The sequence below is a fragment of the Lagopus muta genome, chromosome 16 (genome assembly GCF_023343835.1).
Source record: "Lagopus muta isolate bLagMut1 chromosome 16, bLagMut1 primary, whole genome shotgun sequence".
In the NCBI taxonomy this organism is placed as follows: domain Eukaryota; kingdom Metazoa; phylum Chordata; class Aves; order Galliformes; family Phasianidae; genus Lagopus; species Lagopus muta.
The window spans coordinates 2,897,158-2,921,538 of NC_064448.1; the positions used below are offsets into that span (position 1 = coordinate 2,897,158).

General features: G+C 46.8%; 1 protein-coding gene across 1 annotated transcript in view; it reads left to right on the forward strand.

Moving 5' to 3' along the window:
* Positions 1-16,569: 16,569 nt before the first annotated feature.
* GNAS (GNAS complex locus) overlaps positions 16,570-24,381 on the forward strand; it is a 131,577-nt gene continuing 123,765 nt past the window's right edge. Inside the window, exon 1 of the mRNA XM_048963619.1 lies at positions 16,570-16,927. Coding sequence (XP_048819576.1) covers positions 16,681-16,927 — 247 coding nt within the window. The 5' untranslated portion in view covers positions 16,570-16,680. The remainder of the gene's footprint in view (positions 16,928-24,381) is intronic.

A 24,381-nucleotide genomic window follows, 5' to 3' on the forward strand; every position in this document is an offset into this window, starting at 1 on the left:
AGGACGAGGAAAAACAGCCTCTAGGCTTGGCGTCTTCAGTGACAATTTAGCTTAGTAGCAAAGGAGATGTCATGAGAAAAGGCCTTTAGTTTTAATAAGGTGCTGTTTCCGCATGTTGAGTGTTTTTCTGACCAGTGAAGTCAATGAACTGTTCAGAACCTATCTCTACTTAAATCTTTCATGTTCAAATTACAGAATGTATTCATGTTAAATAAGGAAAAGAATAAAACGGGGGGATTGTGATTGAGTAAAATCGGTTTACAAAGCAGAGTGGCTTCCTGCCACTTGATAAATTTATTATTATTATTAAAGCAGCTTACATATCCCATGTGGTGTTTTGTAGTGTTATTTACATTTCTGAGAACACAGTACTCCAGACGTTTGTGTGCGACTTGGTTACTCTGTTTGGGTTCCCTTTCCTGGCAGTTACACATCTGAAAACAGGCCTTCACACAATAACAGCACATACTGATTAGTGCAGTTCCGAAGAATTTCCACTTCATTTGTTTGATTCAACAGCAATCGGGAATGAATACTATTAGTTTTTGTAGAAGCTCATCACAAGGAGCTCAGAAGCAATGGTTTGGGCACCCAATGGAAATGATGCATCCCAGTTTGTATGGCAGCAGTGCTGCAGTTTGTGCCTTAGGAATCCTGCTGCCCCCTAGGAGCTGCTCTGTCCCCTGGGAATCCCTCTGTCCCCCAGGAGCCCAGCTGTGCAGCAGCTTCAGGCACTGAACAGTTCTCACAAACTGCAGTGTGGGGACTTATTTTCTCTCTCATGTTTTCTTTCAAACACTTTTCTGACACAAAACCCACAGAGAGAGTTCCGGGCAGTGTCTGCCCATATGAAAACAGACATTTTTCCATATCTTTTTATAGATTTGGTAATATTTAACTCAACGTGTACTAAAAAATGTATGGAGTACATAAAATTCACTATAAATGTCACCAAATGGGCCAATGGCTTTTTAACATCACTGCCACAAGGCTGCATTTTAACCTATTTCCTGTCTGGATCCATTCCAGTGGCAATTCCAGGAGGGGAATATATTTAGTCTATATTTACTCAGCCTGTTTAACTTTCTGTTAGTGTCTTTGGCTCATCCCGTGGCCGTGCTATTTTGGGATGATTTATACAATATTTACATTAAATTCTGCTAATATTTCCTTGCCTCTTGAAGTCGGATTACACTATTTACATCTCAAAGGCCTGAGCTGGAGGAATAGGCAGCTGTTTCAGCACCAGAGAGAACTGAGCACAGGGGAGGCTGCCAGCAACAAGCCCGTGTGTCTGAGATCCTTACGGAGGGGTTATTTAGAATGGAAGAAGTCCTTTCCAAAGGAAGGAGAGGCAGCAAGGTTGGTGCAGAGGGGTCAGACAACCACGTTCACTGAGTTCTCATTTCCTGCAAATAATTTCTGGTGTGCTTTTCATAAATGGCAGCGTCCTGATCTATACCATGGCAGGGCTGTACTGCTGGCAGTCTTCACACTGCTGTAGGAGCTGCCACAGCCACACGTAGCAGTGACATAAAGAAGGTCAGTGCAACGACAGCTGTGTGATCATGGCCCAGGTGCTTGCTCTGATGGTCTGACAGTCCCAATGCAGTTTGAAGTGAAGCTGACCTCCTTACTCTGGGAACCAAATCCTGGAAGATCACCTCTCCCATCGTGGAGGTGCCCTGCATGAGCCCTGATCGTGATGGAATTAGGATGGCTCCTTTCTTAAGGACCCATCCAGGGCTCTCTAATTTATCTCTATTTCCCACATCTTATCTCCACACTGAGGAGATCTGCTTCTGTCCTGTGCAGGACTCCTCTACTATTTGCCTAGAAAAGGAAAATAGTTTGGGAAAACCTCAGTGCACAAAGTTTGCTTTTCTTGGGAAGTACTGACACCTCATTTTCATGGTCTTCTCTGGTGTCTTCCCTTTACCTGCCATAATAATTAGATGCTGTGATACTCATCTGAGCTGTCACATTTCAATGGCATTAAGGCTGGATGAAAAGGTAGCAAAGAAAGAAAGAATGGCTGTAGATTGCATCCTTTATAGAACAGCAGAAGAGTCAGCTAAAGGGAATAAAATGAACATCGCATTCAAGCTGCTGAATATAGACTGCCTGCCTCCTTAGTTGCCCCAGGCCAACCAAAGTTCTCTTCATCCCTGGCTTCACAAGCCAGGCCTCAGCGAGGCTGTTGAGACTATGTTGTGGCTCTCAAGAATCAAATAATTTTTGTCTCCAGCCTGTGGAATAAAATTAACTCTGTGGATCTGGGCTTCTGGGATGAGCGAAGTTAATGATGATGAAGTTGACCAGTCAGAGCACAAACATCACACAGGAGGCCACCTGGAAGAACCGTGTGATGCGTTGGGAGACTCAGAGGGCTCTAGGGGCTAAAACCAGTTCATAAATTCACCTTCAAACCAAAGATTGGTTTCTGAGGAAAAAACAAAAAGGTCAATCTTGGATTTATAGCAAAACAAAGACAATATCCAGTGGCACTTGGCTCAGCTGCAAAAAGGCATCAGAGTTATAAAACAACACGACTCCTATTCCTTATATAGGAGCATTTACCTTTAGGAGCGGCCTGGGAGGAAGGAGATGAGCAGCTGGATGGGGCCGAGGCACAGCCTGCCTTCCTCTCAGATTCTGCAGTGTTTGGCAGAACTAATGGTTCTTCTGCACTGATGGCACAATACAATGTAATGGTCCAGGGAAATAATCCAAACTGTGAAAACATTTGACAGCTGCTATTACCTAGAAAGGGAGAAAAAAGAAAGAGCTCTGATTAGCTGCAAGGCTCCAACTCTTGGAGCGTGAGTATTCCCAGGGATCCTGCAGGTCTTCATGCAGAGGGGGTGGTTCCAACAGGAGATCTTCATGGTTTGAAACTCTGGAGGAAAAAAGCACTGCCCTGAAGGACAGCAAAACTTATGGTGGATAAATGTATTTTCCTTTTACTCAATTCAGTTCATGCTTTAAGTCAAGGAATTGTCTACAGTTCATGAAAAAAAGCTTTTTAAGTCTTGCAGCCTTACTCACCCAGACAGGTAGTGGTCTGGAGGGGCATTCATTGTACTTTAAAAGCATCTTGTTTGCAGAGTTGCTCACCTCAATACTCAGAAAACCTTTAGCAGTAGTAAGAAAAGTGAAGCTGGGCATAAATAATTGCTGTCATCCAGTGGGATTGCGTTGGCCTTGGGACCGATAACATAACCCAGAAGAAAAAAATGTGAAAATGAACAGAACCCAAGTGAGGGCTGGAGCAGAAGCTGTGGTTCTGGATGACCACAAAATAGCACAGCACCTCCTGACTTGGCCATGAGCACAGCAGTAAGCAGTGCACAGCTCAGAGCACAGCACTGGCACTGATAGAACACCCCTGGCCCCTCCTCATTGCTGTGAAATACCCAAAAGCACAGTAAAAAAACAAATCAGCAAATGAATCAATTTTATTTTCTAAGAAACAGGGTGTGGGGCTGCTCTGACATGTTTCTAACCCGGACAGTTAAATAAATCAGTCTGGAGGATGGCATAATGGAACCTCTGAAGAACTGCAGGTGTGAGGCTGAAGCAGCTCATCAGCAGGTCCCATATCACAGCCTGTGCTGGCTGGGGCACTGATGATCCCACCCCAGGACCCTAGGGCTGATTTTGAGGTACCCAAAGGATACAAATTAAACTATCTCAATTGCACCTGCTTTGTAATCCCTCCTAAATTACAAGGGTGTGTTTATGCTTACATCAAACAAGGCACTAAACTGCTGCCAAATAACCCTGTCAAATGTTCTTTTTTTTTTTTTAAAGGCCATAAACACAATGCAGAGTGTGAACACAAGCATCAGTTCCTGCATGTGGTGCTGCTGATAACGGTGGCAGAGGCTGTGATCCCAGGGCAGGCACGCGCCTCTGGAAACTATTCAGAGCAGTTGTTTTTTTTATAAGCTTTCTTTTTCATTTTGTTTTTGTTTCCAGCACATATAAGTATGGTAACAGGTGGGTTTGTTTTGAGGTTCCTCTTACCTGCTCACTGACAGCTCCCTGCCTTCCTTTGCTCCCATGCCAGGCTCCAAGAGCACCTATGCAGGAGTGCAAGCAGCAGAGTTGGGATTTTGATACGTGGTACGTAAGAGCAGAATCATGCCATTTTTCCTCCCATCTGAACCACCAAAACAAGTTAAAAAGAGACTGAGTTTAGGGATATGTATGGGATTGAGAGACATAGTTATCCCTCAGCAGCCAAAGGAACTGTGTCTGTGAGCCATGTGTGGCCACTGGAAATTCTGGTGCAAGTGTTTAAATAGTAAGAAAACTCAGATTTAATTTGGAAATTACTTAAGTGAGAAATGTTCAGTTTTTAGCCTGAAACATTGGGTTTTCATTTTTTTACAGCTACTCAAACACTTTTATTTTCTCTATTTTATTTTACAGCATTTTTAATCTCCCATCAAGCTAGCTGCAATGAATAAACCTGGATCACAAACCTGGAAGCACTTTTTCCCAAAGACTAAAAGTAAAGCCAAGGAGACACTAATTATAGGTTTTGTGCCTAAAATACCACTCACTGGTATATCATGGGTATTCCCATTCACATATGTGGCTTTCTTCCCCATCCATCCAGCACACTCCTTACACACAGCTGTGTCACACCAGCGTGCTTCTCTCTGAATGTCACTCCATGAGCAGTTCCATCATGTGAGCCCCTTCATGTCCCCGTCTGAGTGAGTGCCAGGGGCAGCAAAGGAGCATCCTATTTGTCTTCAGCAGGCTTAGCAGTGGACAAGCTCACAAGCCTAACCCAGAGCCCACTGTGTATGTATGAGAAGGGATGGGCCTTAAATGCTTATTTTTTTTAATACTGCTTTGACACGTAAAATACAAGATCCATGAGAGTAACAGAGATCTTCACATCTGTAGCCAGCAGTGTGTTAGTGTATATCTTTTAAAACTGCCCCCCTTCTATGAGCACATGTAAGCTTGCAAGCCAGGAAATAATAAAGAAGCAATTATTCATCTGAATATTTATACTTCTTCTGATATTATTCTCTGTATTTTTACTGAGCACAGCTGACTTTGGCCTGCCCAGTATTTGGAAGCTCTCCATCCTGAGATCTAATATCCAAAACAGGAAGCAGCTTTGACAGGCATAAGCAATAGTATAGGCAAACACAAAACATTGTAAACGTTTGGCTTTGGACCAGCTTTGTATGTGGTGGTGAAACATTTGGTATTCTGCTTAAGATGTCTGCAAGGAAACATCTGTGAGATTCTGCCGCAGATAACACAAAGTGTTTGATCCATCTGTGTACATCCAGAAAGCTTCATTCACCCAGGCCCGGCTGTGCACTGGAAAAGAACGTCATTGTTCCGGCATGAGAAGCCCAAGTGCTGCTTCTGTGTGCTCTGCCAAGAGGCAGTGACGCAGCACCAGGCTGACAAATGAGGACATGGGCAGTCCTGTGCCATCCCTGCAGGTCATCGTCTGCACATCTCCACCCAACACTCCTCATCCCCATCTTCCAGGGCAATGCTGGTACTTTGTCTTCTCTTCTGCAAGGAGGCAGGTGGGTTGGTGAGCTGATGGTTGGACTAGATGATCTCAGTGGTCTTTTCCAACCTTAATGATTCTGTGAGACTTCTTCAGGGAAGAGCTCTGACCAGCTCTGTTTCTTGTAAGGCTTTCGCAGTGGTGCATCTACACAGCGCGATGTCTGTGCCTGGTTTGCACGCTTCTGCTCACTGTTTGCACCAGTCCAATTGCACTGTGAACTAAAGCCTTATTGCACAGATGCCCCCCCACCCCTCTGTGCCCAGGTCTGATCACAGAGCCCTTCAGCCCATACTGGAGAGTATGAGAGGCCACATCCCATCACATGGCATGGGAGGTGTCTCGTGGCTGAATGTCCCATGCTGAGCACAGACAGCAGCTGCAAGGTATATTCTGGTTATTTCCAAACGGTATAAGGCACTGTACCCTAATGGATTTCTATTGCACTCTTAATATTTGGATTGCTGTCTGCTGGAAAAGTTTGACAGCGCTGGGTTCCTTTATAATTTGAAGCAAATTAGATGTTAGAGCAAACTGTCAGGAGAAATGGGAGAATCTGCTGATTTCTTCAATGACTTCATGTTGAAGATACAGTTTTATGAGGCATAAGGTAATGGCTCAAGTAAACTGCAGTCAGTTCTTCAATTTTCTATACAGTGAGAAAGCCAGGAGAAACACTTGAGTGGAGCAGGCATTGCCAAGCCAATAATGCTGCTTTCAGTGTTGGTTAGTTGTGCCAAAAAAAAGCAGTGTTCACCAATTAGGTCACATATTCTTGTTTCCCAATTGTTTCATATGGGAAATTGTACTGTTACTTGCAACGTTTACTAGATGACTGTATTCCCTAAGTGTAAAGAATAACCAAGGGTCTGTTATGCAGTGTATTCTTCAAAACAAATTTCTGAAGATAACAAATACAGGAAATCAAATTCATATCAGGTAATTAAAAACAGTGATTAGAATTCAAGCTAAGTTTGTGAAATGTGTGACAACTGAGCAATGGACAAATTGTCCGTTCCAGGAGAGCTTCACCTGCTGCATTCCTTCCACACACACGAGTGGTTATCGTTCTGTTAGGATAAATGAAGTCGTGTGTGATAGATGAACACTGCAAGTGTGTTCATTTTACGAGTAAAACTGTGAGAAGAAATCCTTCATGAATAAAGAAATCCATGCACTGGTGAAGGTGAGGTAAAATGAGTGTCCCTGTGCCAAACCATGACATTTTTATGGCAATTCTGCCTTTCCAAGCATCGTTCTCTCCCACCCTCTCTCTCTTTCTCTGAAGTTATTACCTACAAAAAAAACATTTCTGAGGAAAAAACAGCTTCCAAATTTCTGACAAATAAATATATGTCAGAGTTGAGGAGCTCCTTGTCCCTGCAAATCTGCCTGGATCTTCCATCACACCATGCCTCGTCCTTCTGCATCCTGGGATTGTCTTAGGCAGATGGAGCTCCTAAAAATCATATCACTAAATTTCATTTTGTAAAATCCTTGTCTCTGATCACATTTGGTTACTTCTTAAAGACATGCTGCAATTTAAACCCCGCTTCCTCTTCGCTGAGCTTTGGCCGATCCCTCTAGGAAGAAGGTTAGCCCACCCTCCCCATCCCCTTGCCATTAGAAATGTATATATTTCTAATCATCAACCCAAATGCTGTGATTTGTTTTCTGTCCAACCACCCTCATTTTCTCTGAAATGGGAACTATTGATCTCTTATGTTTCACTTTAATCCAGGCACTTTATTGCTGAATACATATTCCTACATGCAGCGGTCAGGTCCTTCTCTCTGAAGTAGCTGTGCTTGCTTTCTAGATACAAATAAACAAAAGAGTTCTTCACATTTGAAATAAGATTTTGTTCTTTCTTTTTTTTCCCTTCATGTTCAGAAGTCTGATCTTTGAGTTCGAGGTGAATGCAGGCAGTGCACAGCACACCAGCAGTGCTTTACCTGAGCTGGTATTCCCAGTAATGCTCAGAGCAGGATTAATTAGCAAGGCTGAACAGCGTGAAGGTGATACAGCGATAGGAGTGCTGCTGCCTCACACAGCACATCCTCTTCCTGTCATATGAATTATTTACTAAAGCCATTTACTACTTAGACTGTAAGCTTTCTTTGTCATCTTTCACTAATGATTTTGTAGAGGTTGGCCCAACGGAGGATATATGGTGGGGCTGGGAATTCTGCTGCCAAATTTATCTGTGTGGCTCCAAAAGCACATCTTTAAACATAACAGAAAACAAATCCTGTTGTGTTAAGTAAACAAAGGGATGACTAAAGCCATAGGAATATGTTTTAACTCAAAACACAAATATTTGCCCTTTCCTATATAGCATTTTTAACAAGGTAGCAGAAACGAATGGGTTGTCCTGCCCCGCTGTCACTGCAGCACATGGCAGCCCATGTTTTTTGCACATAAGGTTTGTGACAGAGGGGGTGCTCTGCCAGCCCTGCTGGGGTGAAGGGAAGAAGGAGCACAGGAGTTACCTTGAGCCCTACCAGTGTCGTGACACAGAGTTTTCCATCTCTGGAAACAGATTTAAGGTCTCAAGGAGGTTAAAAGCAAAGGCTGCAGTAATGGATGGGTTGATTTTTATGGCTACGTGGAAGTGGAAAACAGGAAACTGGAAAGAAGGTGCAACCTCTGAACAAGTTGCATAAAGTCTCAGCGAGGCGTTGTCTCTGTGCATCGTGGGCATGTTCTGTGCCACTGATTGCTGCAGTGACATTTGGAACAAACTGGCTAAGAAACACATGAACTCCTGTAGCAAATTTGAGGGTATTGTTTCTCTCTCACAAAGTCTGACTGGAGAAAATGGCACGCTGTAACAATCTCATTTTGGAGTTTCCTGACTAACTCCACAAGAAGTGGCCCAACTCCTACCACAGGCGCAGGCTTGGCAATAATAACCTCCTTGGCACTGAACACTGAGATTCTGGCTTGCAGCTCAAAGCGAGGATCTGAGTATGTGCTTCCACATCCAGAGAATGACAGGGCTTGGACGCTCTCCTCTTGCAGCCTTTGCACCCACTGCTCACGCCGTGGTGCAGTTCAGCCCTTGAAGTGTTAGTTTGACAAATGAAACTGCTTCTTGACATGAAAAGAGCTAAAGATCTCACTGTCTTCATTATCCCATTCTGTTTTTAATTTTTTCCAATAGCGATAACAAGGAGGAGAAGCAGGAATGCCTCACAGCTGCAGAAAGGCTTTGTGCTGGAGGCTGGAAGCCTTCCTCCTCCTCTGCTGCCTTCCCTCGGGGCCCAGCAGCAGTGCCCCAGCAAACACACAGCTCCTGCCCAGCGGGCTCCAGCTCCAGCCCAGCACACAGTTAATGGATTCTTTCTCTGTGAAAGCCAGAGGGAAGTTGAAAAATAGAATGGTGACTGAGATAGCAACAAAATACATCTTGAGATGGAGCATGGTATTTTTCCAATTTGTTGACTGTTGCTCTAGAGCACGGAAGGTTGTGTGTGATGAGCATTCTCCTCTCGCACCCGCAGCCCAAGCACAGCAGCATTCAGACAGCGGGCAGCACGCAGTCTGACTGAGGCACCCGAGGTGGGAAAGCGAGATGGGAAGTGCCAGCCAGAAAAAAAAGAAGCGCTTTTGTTCTTTAATTTAAAATAATAATAATAAAAAAAAAACTTGTAACGAGGCTGGCGTTCACACCGAGGCCTCAGCAGCAACCCGAGGAGGCCCGCAGGCTGCCCACCGCCGCGGGCACGGCGCTGCGGGCTGAGCGTGGCGCTGGGGACACCTAGAGGACGGGCCGTGCCTCGCCGTGCACGGCGCACAGGGCTGCAGCTGCCAGCTCCGCCGATTTCTCAGTGATGTAACGGCAGGGAACGCTGAAAAACACCGAGAACTCTCCCCTGAGGCAACTCGGGGCTCTCATCATCCTGCAGCCCTCGCTGCAGTTTCAGACGTCGTTAACTAATAGCACAAGCTATACTGATGTCATTAACTAATAGCATAAGCTATACTGCTGCAAGCAGAGGGTTAAAGAGTGAAATCTGCTACTGAGCACTGTGATTGACTTACCAGAAGGCTGCATTTGGGGAACCTGACCCTGTTCCCAGAGTGCCAGGTGCAACGCAGAGCATACTCTGCTGTTGTGCTGTGGGAGCATTCCCTGCCCTCCCTCTGGCCGCTGGCAGCACCAGGCCCTGGAAGCAGTGCGCAATGAGAATTACGACTACAGCTGCAGCTATGGTGAATGGATGCCTGCTGTCTGCAGCCCTACTGGGAGGCGAGATGCAGGCGTTAAGGAGAGCACACAGAGAAGGTGTGAGGAGAAGCTCAGAGCCCTGCTTCTCTCAGCCTCATGGTTCCTGGCAGCTCTGGCTCCTCACGTTGGCTCCTGCATGTCTTGGCAGGAACCAAATGCTCAGAGGCAGAGCTGCCCTCGGGCTTTTCCACCGTGTTACTCCCCACTGTGCCATGTGGCCGTGAGTGCTTTCATGTTCATTGCTTTTTTTTCCCCCTAAGAAAGTAGATCCGTTGTTTCTCTGTGATTTTCCCCTTTGAAATGGCAAGACAGCAACAAAGTCTAGCAGGCAGAGTCAGCCTGGCGCAATGCTTCCATGGGAAATAGTAAACTGCAGTGCTCAGAGAAATTATGAAATCTTTACTGGTAGGATTAACAGCCTACTTACTCTGGAGCCAACCAGCAGAGATTTATAATGCTGTAAAATAACCTAATTCTATTTTAAATGACTTTGAAACCTAAATGCCATGAACTGTCTTTAAACCCAAAGGGCTGATCTGACTTTTTAAGAAGAGATTATACTTTGTAAGGCCAAAATTAAATGCTGTTGACTCAAGCATTTAACAAATATTTGTGAAGAATAGCAAGGAGAAGGATTCCTGGAATTGTTTCCACTGGAAAGAGAAATTGATGATAGTCTCCATCTCCTCGCTGCAGCCTGGGTTGGTACAAGGGATGTGCATACAACAGGTACAAATAGCTGTTGGGCATCTTCTGCAGCAACCCAAGTGCTTCTCCCCTCCGTGCCCCAGTACCTCTGTACTATTTGAAGTAGTACAAAAGAGCGCTGAGGCCAAATCAATGCCTGGACCAGAAGTGCTCCCAGTGGGCTTCCCAGCAAAACTCAGTGCTTGCTGCACTTCTGGCTGCAGTCATTAAAAAGAGGCTGGTATTTTCTCCATCACCGAGCCTGACAGAAGTGGGTAGCACTGCTACTTTGACGAAGCTTTCTATAAATTCTGTGAATAAGAATTCTGACATTTAAATACAGTATTTGCAGGATGGAACTTTTAACCAAACATGCTGGCTGAACTGCAGAACATCCAGTTGTTCTTTGCTTATTGCACTGAACAACTAAAGTTGGATTATCAAAGTCAGGCATCTGAGTAAGACTGCACTGGTTCAAGTGAAACGTTTGCTCAGTTCTTTCTTGTTCTGTTCAAAAGGACGTGTGATCTTTTCAGATGCTGATTCAGAAATGAGTGTGTGTGTCCTCTGGTTTAATTAGTCACATGGACTGATCAGCTCGCCGGGGGAACACAGCTGCAGGCGGGCTGCAGCCTCAAGGATGAGCTGTAAGAGCAGCACAAAACTGGAGGGACGGTCATTGGGAATGAGGTGCTTCATGAAGTGTGGGACACATTGCCAGCTGGATGGGAGGCCCTCAGCTTCCAAACCTGTATAGCCAGCCCACTGGCCAGCTCTGTCTATGGACTGCTCACTGCTCCTGGATACAAGGCAGCGTTATCTCAAGGTTACTCACCCAGCTATTTGTTTCTGCCTGTGGGCGCTATCTCAGCCTATGGAACCGAGTGGCTTTGTTTTTTTCCTACCCCTGTTGATAAGAGCCAACAGATGTCAGTGCAGCCCGACTAACAAGGGCTTCTGCTGCTGGGGCTGCGCTGTGCAAGAGCATCCCTGTGTGCGGGGGGGAGGGGGAGAGGGGTGAGGGGAGAGCATCGCTGAGAACAGTGTTGGTGTGTTAGGGGAGGCTGGAGAGGCTCTCACTGCTAAAAATATCCAGCCGAGTATTTTTAAAAACACATTCGAGGGCTCTTATAAACACACGGGCTTTTGTTGACAGAACAAGGCTGCTCATTTATGTTGTGTATTATCCTTGAAAACCCGCACTGTTTGTGTAGGGAGTCCCAAGACAACCCTTGCTCTCTGGAGGTGTCACAATGATCCCAACAACAAATGGGACAGAGGGCATGTCAGTAAGATTGCTGGTTAAGAAATGGAAACAAACTGCTTAATCAGAATATTGATTTGCTGTTTTCATGCGGCTTTGTGGCCCAGCTCAGGGCACCCCACACACAACAGGTGACCCCAGGGGTATGAATGAAGCCAGTGAGAGCAGTGCAGGGGGGTAATTCATCAGGTGTTTGTGAATGGAAGGAATTTTACAACGTGCTCTATTCTTTTGAAATCAGAAAAAAAAATTCAGGTGACATCTCTAAGACCCAACAAACCACTTACAGGGAACAGCACACATGGTAAAAAAAAAGGGGGGGGAAATATGCTTTGGTATGCCTGAAGCAAACACAAAGCACGATGCTGAAAACAACTAAACATCCAAAAACACAAACAAGAGGAAAGGTAGCAAGTTTTATTGTATTCAGTGGAGTGAAAAGCTTGTACTTTGGAGTTTGGATGGTGACAGTGGCTGGTTCTGTGCCCAGTGAACCCTACCTGTCGGTGAGCATTCCACCCCCCCAGCACAGGCTGTTGCCACTGCAGAAGGACAGCTGAATGAGAGCCTTCTGAAGCCTGGCAAGGGGAATAGAGCCAGGAGCAAAGAGTCACACTTTAATTTATACCCACTATGTCAGTTTGAGCTCATAGTGCAGTACTCTCAGATACACATAGCCATGTCCCTCTGCCATCCCTGAATGCCATTCTTTGAGCCACAACCTGTCTTCTGTCCTGACTGTGGAGAAGGCTAACGATGAATGAGGTGAAGGATGAAGGATCTCGTGGCAATTGCTATGGAATAGCTAACATCCGCACAAAATGAGACAGGATATTAATAAGCTGGCAGCTCACCAACTCAGCTGCACTAAAACTGTGCACAGCCCAGGACTTCGCCCTGTGTGTTCAGGGAGGTGGACTGGAGGGTGTCAGGCCTGGCATCACTTGGACTTGAATACCTTCCTAGATGAAGGGGGTTTTGCTCATCCAATGTTCTCATGAGCCCAGGAATCTGGAAGCCTGCTGTGCTGCAACATCAATATAGCATTTGCTGTCCATGTCTTGAGAACACTGCCCTCTGACTGAAAGCTCAACATGACATTTGCCATTTTATGTTAGAAATACAACTAAATGTAACTAATTCTAACCATCCCTTATCTGAATGTCATAATTCTTAATTTGCAGATAAAACTGGCTTTTAAATTAACAGATATGGCAAAGCCAATGATGGCAACTTTGTGGTTACGGATATTAGGAAATCTTGGCTCTCAAAGTTTCTGGGAGAAGACAAGAAGTTAACAGTTCAACTCAATATATAAACAGATACATGGAATCCAAGACAGAAATAAGGTGCTTGCTCACTTTTAAATCTTTAGTCCAGCATCTACTTATCGACCTGAAGTGAGAGACCAAAAGAAGAGACCAGACAGAGCTTCAGCTAAAATTAATGTCAAATGCTCACAGTTTGTAGTGGTCATACAGACCTTGTGCAAACTTCACAAACCTCACTTCATCCAGTTATGCCTTATGGCCTTGTTTGGCCATTGGGTGCTAAGAGGCATTGTTGGGGGTGCTCAGCAGCCCCTGTTGCTGCAGCTGCAATGCGCAGCTCACTGCTCTGCTTGAGATGCCTTCCACAAAGGTGCCAGGCCACAGCCTCCTGCACTGGTAAAGCTGAGTGCAAACCAGTGCACTGGAGAGAGGATGAGCTGTGGGAGAGGAGCAGCAGGATGCTCATGAGCTGCTCTGACACACCAGTGTTTTGCAACAAGAAATGAAAACTGCATGTTTAGGCCACTTACAGTAATGGGAGTGGGAGTTCTGTGAGGATATCTTGAGTTCAATCAATTAGTTTCCCTCCCAAGGCACAAATAAATGCAAATTTTACTCATTTACATTTCTCCTGCTGACATATTTCCTGGTGGTAATCCAAGTTCTTTTGCTTAGGTGCCCATGTTTCTTCTTTTAATGTCGCAGTCCTGTAGTTACTGTCTCTCTTTCTCTCTTCCCCTGTATTTTTTGCACTCCCAGATGGCCTGGTTTGCTTTTTCACCTCTCCACTTTGCAGACAGTAAAAGCAACAGAATAAAAAATTAAAAGGATCCATAGTCCTTGGGGAAAGCAAATCTCTGTCCCTTGAGGCTGACAGAAGCTGAACACAATGACGGTAGCTATGCAGGCTACCTTGCATAGCTGGGGTGGGATAAATACACAGTGTGTGTCCACAGCCTTTAGAAACGTATTCTTTAAATGCATCTTGTGCAACAAACTTAAGCTGTGCTTTTTAAGCCTGACTCTGTCTCAGTATAATGCTACGTGGATGAACAGCGTACATAAATGACAGAAGATGCTTTGACATTAGAGGTGATTTCCTCTGCTACCTCTGAGACTGTGTGATTTCAGAAAACTGTCAATGTGTCACCCACTCCATCAAGATGAAATAAATGGCCTTACCCTTGCTGTCACTGAAGTCACATACAATTGCTGATTCCCTGAAAGGAGCAAACCACAAGTTTTATGAGTTATTCTAAGGATTCTGAAATGCAACAGGAAGAGGGGAAGCCTGTCTTCCACTTCGGCTCTACTTCCAACTCAAATTTCTCCTTTAGATCACTCTAAGGAGAGAATGAACACTGCAGCAAAGATAAGTTGATGTGCTGCACAGGACTGCCACCTGAAACGGAAATGGTTTCAAAGTGGTGAAACTGAAACAGTGATCGTAAACATGTCCTGCTCCAAACTGCACAAGAAGAAAACAGAAAATATCTGTCCACCTCCAGAGCCAAGGGAACAAGCCTGTAGGCTGACTGCTTCTATCCAGCTTCTTCCTTTACCTTTTTATTTTGTTTAGATACCTCTTGTCTCCACGAGTCCCCTTTCCTTGTGCAGCAGCACACAGATCCCCATCACAGAGCACGCAGTTGCCAAGTGTGACCCTACTCTTGTTCGTGTACCTCTCCAAAGCGCACAGGAAGAAGAAAACTGCTATTAATAATCCTCTAGTCTGACCTTTACATTTTCTTGGTATATTACATTCTCAGGGGTGCGTTCATCAGAAGGATGAACTCTCCGTCACAGAGGAAAAGACATTACAGTGGTGGAGACAGAAAGCGAGTCGTGGGCATCTTCAGCTCAATGTGAGATTGATTAATTTCTGCAACACACAACTGCTCCTGAATTTTGGGTTCACAGTCATGTTTAAAGTGAACTTATCCGCCGCGTAATGATTTAATTTGTACACTCCTTAACTACTGTAATGGCCAGGCAGCAGGGTATTGATTAGGCGCAATGTATGCTGCATAGGCAACACAATTAATAGAAAGAAGTAGATGTTCTCTCTCTGACCAGTGACCTCCCTAAGCACAACATGTAGGGCCAGAAAAGAAAGGACCTGACCATGAGGTCCTAGCCTGGCCTAGGTGAAACAGAAATAAACTCACTGCAATATCTGGCATCCTTCTTAATGGACACAGGCACGCATTGTCTTCTGATGGAATAGGTGCCAATCTCTCTGGGGCTGTTCCTGCTGTGAAGCATTTGTTCGTGACCCTGCCTGAGCCCAGACTCACAGATCATTTAAACACGTTTCCTGAACTCAGTTCTGGCATCCCAGCTTGCCATCGCTGACTGTTCCTGGAAGCACGCAGGGTGCAGGGTGCCAGCAAGGTGCTTGGCAGAGCAGCTGTGGGATGGGGCTGATGGCTGTGAGCTGCTCAGTGCTGCCTCCCTGCAGAGCCCATGCCGATCAGACAGGTTAAGTTAAATCCCAAGACTAGCAAAAACCTCATGGGTGGCAAGATACAAATGTTGGAGCTGGCTGGCACACCTGGCTAGCAGTGTCCTGCAGCTCCCATGACTGATGCAGCAATCCCCTCGGTAGGGATGCAGGCTTGTGCTGCAGTATGTGACCTGCTCAGCCTTGAGCGTTGCAGAAACAAGGAAGTGAGCAGCTCGTAATGGGTGTGTTCTGCTCACAGGGACTCTCAGCTTTGCAAAGAGCGATTTCCATCAAGATGTCCAACTTAGGAGAAAGAACTGAAAGTGAGATTTCAGCAGTAAGCATGCAGGCTGTTAGCAGGGGCATGCTGCAGCACCAAGAGCTGCTTGGAGAGGTCTGACTCCAGCATGCAGGATGTGTGGCCGGGCCCCAGAGAGCATTAGTCATGTTGTAAGGGAATGCTCAGAGCCAGCCGGAGATGAGTGTGAAGTGCAGCATGACAGAGTTGGCAGTGCCGTGCATTGAGGGTGCTGCCAGGGAAGGGGTCGGTGCCACAGCCACACTTACAGCTCCGGTCAGGTACATCGGTTGCAGCATGGGAGGTAAATTTGAAGTTTGCTTGTGAAAAAAGAAACAGATGTGGTGCCAGGAGAGGGGCAGAGCAGGAGAGCAAAGAGTCACCATTAACGTCCCCACTGATGGTGGAAAACACAAGAAGCCGTTCCCAAAGACGTGTATGGCAGGGCAGAGACATGGGGCAGAGAAATGGGGACACTGCGATGCCACATCCCTATCTCCAGCGAGTCGGGACCTCATAGCAGCGCACCTCGGGCGAGCAGCGCGGGGCTCTCGCATGTCGCGACACGCCCAAAGCAGGAATATCGCCTGTCGGCTTCGCGGCCGCGGCTCGCGGGGAGGGGGAAACTTGACGGCGGCGGGCGCCGGGGCTGCGGGCAGTGGGGCGAGACGGGGTGGGAGCACCCCGCCGGCGCGGGGAGGGGGCGGGCGGGGGCCGCTTTCCAGAGAATACGGTAAACATGTCCGCATCACGTGTGGCCGCCTCCCGCCGGCCGCGGCGCGGGGACCCAGCGAGGGAGGGGCGGGACCGCGCTCCGCAGCCCGCCGGAGGGTGCGGGGCCACTTTAAGAGGCCGCCGGGCGCCACCGCCTCGCCCTGCCCGGCGCGGAGCATGCGGTAGGGCGGGCAGCGGGCGGCTCCGGCACCATGGGGCTGTGCTACAGCCTGCGCTCCCGCCTGGCCGCCGCGCACCCCTCGGTGCCCTACGGCAGCCGCGGCGAGGCGGACCCGGCGGCGGAGCAGCAGCAGTGCGGAGACCCGCAGGTGCGGCACCGGCTGCGGCAGGACCTGGTGGCCAAGGAGCGGGCGGATAAGAAGCGGAGCAAGAGCATCGATAAGACGCTGAAGGCGGAGAAGAGGGAGTACAAGCAGACGCACCGGCTGCTGCTGCTCGGTGAGCGGGGAGCGGGAGGAGGCGGCGAGTCGGCGGCTCCCGGCAGGTGCGGGGCGGCCCGGCGCGGCGTCGCAGTCAGCGCTGGATGCTGCTCCTCGGCCCCGGGCCGGGCGGTGGGCGGTGGCTGCCGGGGCAGGGCCGGGCCGCGCTCACGTGGCGGCGGCGCCTCAGCGCCTCGAGGCTCCGCGCGGGGCGGGCGGGGCGCGGGGGTCGCGCACCCCGCGGGGCTGCCGCTGCGTCCCTTCTCCCGCGTTAGTTGTCGGCACCGCGAAGAAGGGCGCCGCGTTACACCGGTGCGATCGTTTTGCGCTGAGAAAGCGTGAGGTGTTCGGCGCCCGTTCGTCTGCGAGCTTCGCCGCCGCTGCCTCCCGAAATAGCGGGGCCGGGCCGTGAGGCTCGCTCGGCTCGCGGCCGCCCCGCAGCACCTGCACGCAGCCCGCCGCGCCCTGCGGGAGGTGCGGCCGCTTCCCGAGGAGACCCCGAGGCCGCAGCCCGAGCTGCTGCGCTGCGCGGCCCCGGGCGGGTGCCGGCCTTCGGTGGCGGCCGCGGGTCCGGTGCCCCTTTGTCAGCACGCGTCGCTCGGAGCTCTGCTGTCAAAGGCGAATGAGATGCAGTGCTGTGAGCCGTTCGGAATAGAGGTGGTGTGGAAGTTTGGCGAGTGCCTCCGGAGCTTCCCAGCTGCTGAAGCGTGCGTGGGGCTGCGTGTGCGCAGCGGCAGGGGTTGTGCCAGTCTTCGTGCTGAAAGTTTTGATTCCGGAAACACTGCCTTGTCTCACACGGTTGTAACCGTGCTGGGGAGTGTCTGAAAAGGCGCGTTTCCATCTGATGGGAGGGGGCAAGGAGTGCTCGTGTAAGGCAGTGAGGTCTGCCTGCTGCAAGCCTGGGGGTGAGGAAATCACACCTTCACCCAGCAGGGCGGGCTGTGCTGGGGGCGTTGTGCTCTATAGCTTCTTAATGTGTTTCTGTCTGTAAGTCTGTTCTCTAGTGAAGTGCTTGAAGAACAAGCTATGAATTTTTTTTTTCCTATATTAAATTGGGAAGAAAAAAAACCCAATAAACTAATGTTGATATTGATCTGCCTGTCCTTATGGCCTAAACATTGTCCAGAAGACTTGTGTGTTCTCCTCAGGTAACGTTTCAGCTGGCTGTTTTCTCGTATCGGTGCTGGCAGGCTGTGCACAGCATTGGATTTTGCAGAAGTGGCATTCAACTTGGAGTGGGTTAAACAACAAATCTGAGTAGTTCAGAGTTATCTGTGCTGAAGACAACAGAGAGTGCATTCTTTGTCGAAGTACTGATTTATAAATCTGATGGATATGAGTCAGTGTTATGCTGGCAGTGGTTTATTATATTTCAGTCTGGACTTGAATAGCAGGAAGTCACTTTTTGGCCCTCTTGTAAATCTCGGGATGCCTAAGAGACCCATTTCCCCGCTCCTTGCGCAGACAGACAGTTTTCCCGTTGGCTTCCTTCCCTTGCTCAGTCTCCCTGTACCCCACTCTTACAGCTACTTGGTTTTCTCTTTCTAAGCTGAAGCAAGAAGTTTGGAGTGCATTTGGTTGTACTTCATGCGCATCTGCAGGTACTGCTGCAGTAGCTGATGTCTGTGTACCGAGGTGTAGCCCAGATGCATATGGGTTACATCTGCAAGTTGTGCAAGGCATAATGTTGCCCTGCAGCTGGCCGAGGAAGCAGGAGCATCCAGCTCAGACTTAAAGCAGTAGCTGAGCCTTCTTCCAACGAAAGGAGGTCAGGGTGGGTAAAAAAGCTGGAGAAATGTGGATTGGGGATTTTTCCCCTCTTGATTTGATAGCAAAAGCTTCAAAAGGTACTCATGGCTTCCTGCTTGTGCTCCTGCATGTCCTTCAGTTCTGTAGCCTAGTTAACTGTAAGGACAACCTGTCTGGTCTTTAGGCATGCTTGCAGTCTGTGTATACCACTTTCCAGGTCCTCTCAGGCTGAACTTACCCATGTGAGAAGTACTTTGAGTTTATTTCTGCAATGGAGAAGGGAACTTGGCTATCTTAATATGCCATCATAGATAGATGCACTTGTCATCCAGGGTACTTAACTGCAATATATTGAGCTACAGTATAGTGAGTAAGTGCTGTTCTGAATCTTACATAAAAGTGTTTCTAACAGAAATACTTTGAAAATACAAATGCAGGCAGAGCAAATCTGAAGTTTTTGTAGGAGGACTATATTGCACAGGAAGAAAAAAAAAAAAATTACTTAAAGCTAGAAAGTATCAGTGTGAGTACTAACCATAGTGCCCCTTTCTGTGTGTATGCTGCTTGGTAAGCCCCTGGATACCATATAATTAAAGATCGTCTTGTATGGTTTACATTGTGTTTTTTTTTTCCCCACAGGCTTGTACTTCATTCAGTGCACAAGATGGATGTTGTGCAGTGAATGAGCAGCTATTCAATATTCTTATCCTCCTCATACAGTGTGTCACCCCGTGCCCTATTTACAGCGCACCATCCGTACCCCGGACTGAATAACGAACTGTTGAACTCGTGGGCTTTTCTGCAGCCCTTGTCACTGCAGGGACTGAATGTTCCATGTCAGTGACTGTGTCTGCATGGTGCTACTGTGAGATGAGGGGGCATCATCCTTCTTTTATGGATGCTGGAGAGGGAAATGCTATTGTGGAAAGGCCAAGGTGAAAGCTGTCTGAAGCTACCATGAAGTTTGTATGTCCCATCTTTGTCTAATGCTAATTTTTCTTGATAGTATTCAGGTTCTTTTGTAGTATTTCATATGTTAAGGGCATGTATCTCATGGCTGTGGAGGCTCAATAGGTCAAGTTTTGGATGCTTTAACAGCAATCCAGGAGGTGCCAGGTGTGGGTTGGTGCCAGCAATTGCAGCATGTGTTGCTTGTTCTGCTCCAGTAGCTCAGCACCAGAGCAAAGCTGGTCTGGTTCTGCAGGGTATGTTTAATGGTGTCACCCACAATCATCCTTCGTGTCATGATTTCCTACCTTGCTGTCAGCATCCTAGCACTGCTCTGCCTCCTGCAGTGGCCCGGCAGGCAAGACTGAAGAAGGTATTCTTTTATAAAAAAATAAATGTGGGCTTAGGTGATTGATGAGATTCCATCTCACGTGAGCTTGTCACTGTAGACAGTAGTGTCATCATTCAATTACATGTCCCCTTGTTTCTTGTGCACCATGTTTTATGAGCTAAAGGGAGGGTAAGCCCTGGTAAAATAAATATATGATCCTTATTGGAAGATGTGGAAAAGGCATGGAAGAAAAAAAATAGACTAAAACTATAAGGGGAATCTATATGTTGGTATTTTCAAATTCTTGAGAACAGGATTATTGAAACTTCTTATACCAGTTGGCATTTGTCTTCAGGAAAGGAAGGAATAGGGAGAAAAAAGAAAAAATCTGGGTTCAATCCTATGGGATGTGAGATACAAGTGCCTCATAACAGGCTGCCCTGCTGCCCGACTCATCATCCTGCACACACACACAGGCTCAGAAGGTGGCAGGACTTAATGGGCTGTCATTAGTGGTGAAGTAGGTGTAATTTTTTTCCAACAGGGCTCCCAGTAATTACCAGGTACTACAAACACTTAGATGTGGGAATCTGTGGTTTCCATCTGTTGGGTACTTTCCGTTGCAGGCATGATGATCCTGCTGCAGACACCAGGAGGTGGTACGCTAATTATAGGTGTCTTCATGATGAAGACAAGCCCTACTCTGTTCCCACTGTTGTATACAGAATGCACTCTGGCACAGAGTGTTGTCCTTTAAGCAAGGATCCTCTGGATGTGGAGCATATTTCCCTGAAGGAAAATACCTGAAAAGCTTTGCAAGCTTAAACAAGGCTTTAACCAATATGCAAGCAGTGCTAGCTCCAGGAGCTGTGATGCAGTTTGATGAATGTTCTCTAGAACAAAGTGGTGTCTTCAGCAGTAGCACCTCTGTGCTTTGGGTCACTTGTTACAGTAGTTCTGCTGTTCACTATTTAGAATTTCATACTAAGGAGTCAGACAAGCAGCTCATCATTCTTTGCCTTTTTTTTTTTCCTCTTTGAATGCTGCTGACCCTAACTTTTTCTTTGTAGCATCTCCACATAAAACAAAATCATTAATGTCAGGCAGACGCATGGCATGGAGAGCTTCAGCTGGCATATTTGAAATCTGGCAAAGTTAGAGCTTCAAACAGGGTCTGTCAATGGGAGGTGTCAAGAAACCTGCATCTGCACTGCTATAGAAGTGTCATGATGGAGGACTGCTGTGGGTGGCATGCTATTGTTGCTAGGTTGGTCCCAGCCAGAACTGCCAAATAATTGCTTTTACAGTTGCATCTAATGCTAATGGGGTTGTTCATGTAAGCATGGATCGCTGTGGGGAAGGGGCTGAGAGGTCTGGGGAATTCACTGATTGCTAGTGACAGTAGCAGCCATACAGCCACAGTGTGGTTATAGACATGCATCTCTTCTCCATCATGTAGGCATTGTCTGTGTTAGTGGTAACCTGTGTTTTTACTCACTACGTGCCTGATGGGGTAGAGATCATAATATGTCATTGAAGAAAGGCCATGTTCATGTATAGTCAGGGATCTAATTTCAGGGTTTTATCAGACTTTTTTTTAAACTGAGACTCTACCCCCAGCATGTGCTGGTTTTGGTTGTTGATTCTGGTTTTTTGTTCAGTCTGTTTATTCTGAAGGAAAGCAGCAGTGTTTATTCTCCTCCTGTAGAGGAAGGATGGCTGCTGTATCTCCTGGTAGCTGGCTGTACCTGAGTGAAACCACCACGTTTCTTGCCTGCAAGAAATTAAGGCTTACTCAGCATGCATGCTGGCAGGAGTCCAACGTGTGTTGTTAGGGCAGGTGACTCCCATGAAGCTTTTCTTTAGAAGTGGGAAGAACTTTTTCACTTGCATTCTTTCCAGAGAAGACAAAAATTTCTTGGTCGCTCCTGTGCAGCTGTTACCTCCGTCTGCACTGAAGCATCTTAAATTGAGCTGTTCTCTGTGCTAGGGTTTCTGTAGGCTGGAGTGCTATGGTTGGGCGTAGCTCATGGGGAGCACCAGCACTAAGGAGATGAGAGGAAGGACTGAATCCAACCTGATGTCTCTTAAAAGAAAATGTACTTTGAAAATAAATTGAAAAAAGGAACAGGAAAAGAAGAGAGAGAGTACCGAGTGCCTTCATGTTATTTATTGTTCAAATTTATACTGCTGCAATAAAGTAGAAGCAAAGTCCTTTTGTCTGATGTGTGACGTGCTTGTGAAGTTTCTGGAGCTGCCTATGGAAATGCAGCTCAGACTCTCCTCAGTTTTCCAGCATTTACTTTTAATGTGTCGGAGCTGTGCTTGTGTTGAAGGGGCATCTTTGGTGGGCCAGGCAGGACTGGCATGTACCTGGAGGTAAAATAACTGGTAGAAATTATTTGGTTTTGTCCCTTGAGATGGGTGAAAATGTTCCAGTGCTGGAGGGATGGAGCTGTAGGTCCAGCTGTGACAGCTCTGAGTTTTTTTCCCCCATACTTGATGTCTGCCCATATTCATCTGTTAGAATAATAATTTCTTGTTCTTATAGCTTCCTTGGGAAGGAGAAATGAGAGATTCACAATGTCATGCCACCTTGACTCCAGATAGGCACTACACCCTCATGGTCATGCATGTTATTGCTGCAGGTGGGGGTGGGAGAACAAGTTTCTCAGGTGACTTCTTTTCTGTTTTTCAACAGAAATGTGAACAGTTTTTGTTCCTTCTGTGCTGTTGATACCTGCACATCTTGATAAGGTGTGTTCACATTCATGAAAGAGAAGCCATGAAGAGCACAGTTACCTCTAACTGCCTGTATTTCTGCCTTGTCACCTTTAAATTTGGGACTGTACTTATTCACAAATATGCATGATTTCACTGAATATCCTTCAAAGTAGTATAAATTTAAAAAGGCAAGGAAAAAACTTGCCAGTTCCCTAAAGAAAGAACAAATCCAGATACTTGTTATAAGAATACCCAGCTGCCAGCTGTGTTAATCCATAATGTTCTAGATATTTGGACCTGAGGGATATTTCTCAAGAAGAGAATGTGAACTCCGTAACTCATTCTTCCCTGGTCAAACAGGACACTGTAAGCTTTATAAATACAGCTGAAGTTTTCTTCATTTCCACTCATACGTTCCCTCTGCAAAGAAGATTCACCAAATCTGTGTATGAGCAGCACTTCTAAGATTTGTGTGTCACAAAAAACAACCTTTGAGTATTCTCTGCATTGAGGAATGTGGGTGGGAAGGGTGGTTAAACAGGCATCAGAAAGTTGCTACTAGTTGCTTTGCAAGTGAAACGAGAGGTGTGCTGAGGGGGTTGTATTGATTCCCAATAAGGAGAAAGATGCAGTTTTACAATCTAGTCCTGCTCTGCTTAGCCACTTCTCCTGTCTCCTTCGTAGTGTGTTGGAAGTGGGGGAAGTGCTGAAATCCCTGGGAAAACCCAATTAATGTCTGTTTGCAAGCTGGAGGAAGAATTTGAGTAATTTTCCTCCTACTGAAGGATTGTTGTTTTTCTAAATCCTAAGCACAGCTAACCATTCTTGCAAGGGAGGATTTTCATAGATGTTAGCAAATGCACCAAATAAACCAGTGCCTCCCATCTCCTGATCTGCCCACCTTGATGCTAAGCATGGCCCAGGGTTGTCCCGGTGTCCAGCATATATTAATATATATTAAAGAGCTGAATCCACACACTCCTGCCTGTGCACAGGTTCACAGGCTTGTTTGCACGTTGCAGTGTTGCCTCAGCTTTGTGACTTTGACCTCCAGGAAGTCTATCAGGTTCAGTGGAAAAACAAATGGAGAGAGGGCCCAGCCCCTTGCCATCCCACATGTGGACGTGCTGTGTGGGGATGGCACTTACTGCAACCCCAGTGGGAGAGAACTGCAAGAGCTTCTTGTGGCCACAGCCACTGCAGCTTCCCCGGTGTGCTGAAGGTGATTTATTTGTAGGGTAGAAGTAAATGTAATGTGAGTGGGGGAAAGTATTTTTATGTGGATTTTTGCAAATGATTTCATATAAAGTAGCTTCAGGTGTGAACCAAGCCCTACATGAGGCTGCATTCCCACCCTTCCCCACCTTGGGGGCAGTTCTCCCATCTGTGCCTATTGTGAGTTATAGGAGCGCTATGCCAAACTAAGTTGCTTTCAATTTAGTTTTTCAGTTTTTTCAATGCCTTTCCTGAAGGCTTATTTTGGGGACTCTCCTTTGATTACTGAAATTGAGTTGTACCTCAACCAAGCATGTTACTGGCTACTGAGTGGCAGGTGGCAATCGATGACAGAGGTTCTAACATGTGAGCCACTGAGCATTTGCTGTGGGCCAGCACGTGCAGCAACCCAAGGCAAGTGAAGGGAGTTCTACTATGCTTGGCCCTGCAGTTTACAGGAATTTTGTAAAGCTTTTTGTTCCACAGCAGTTGGCATATGCTTGTGG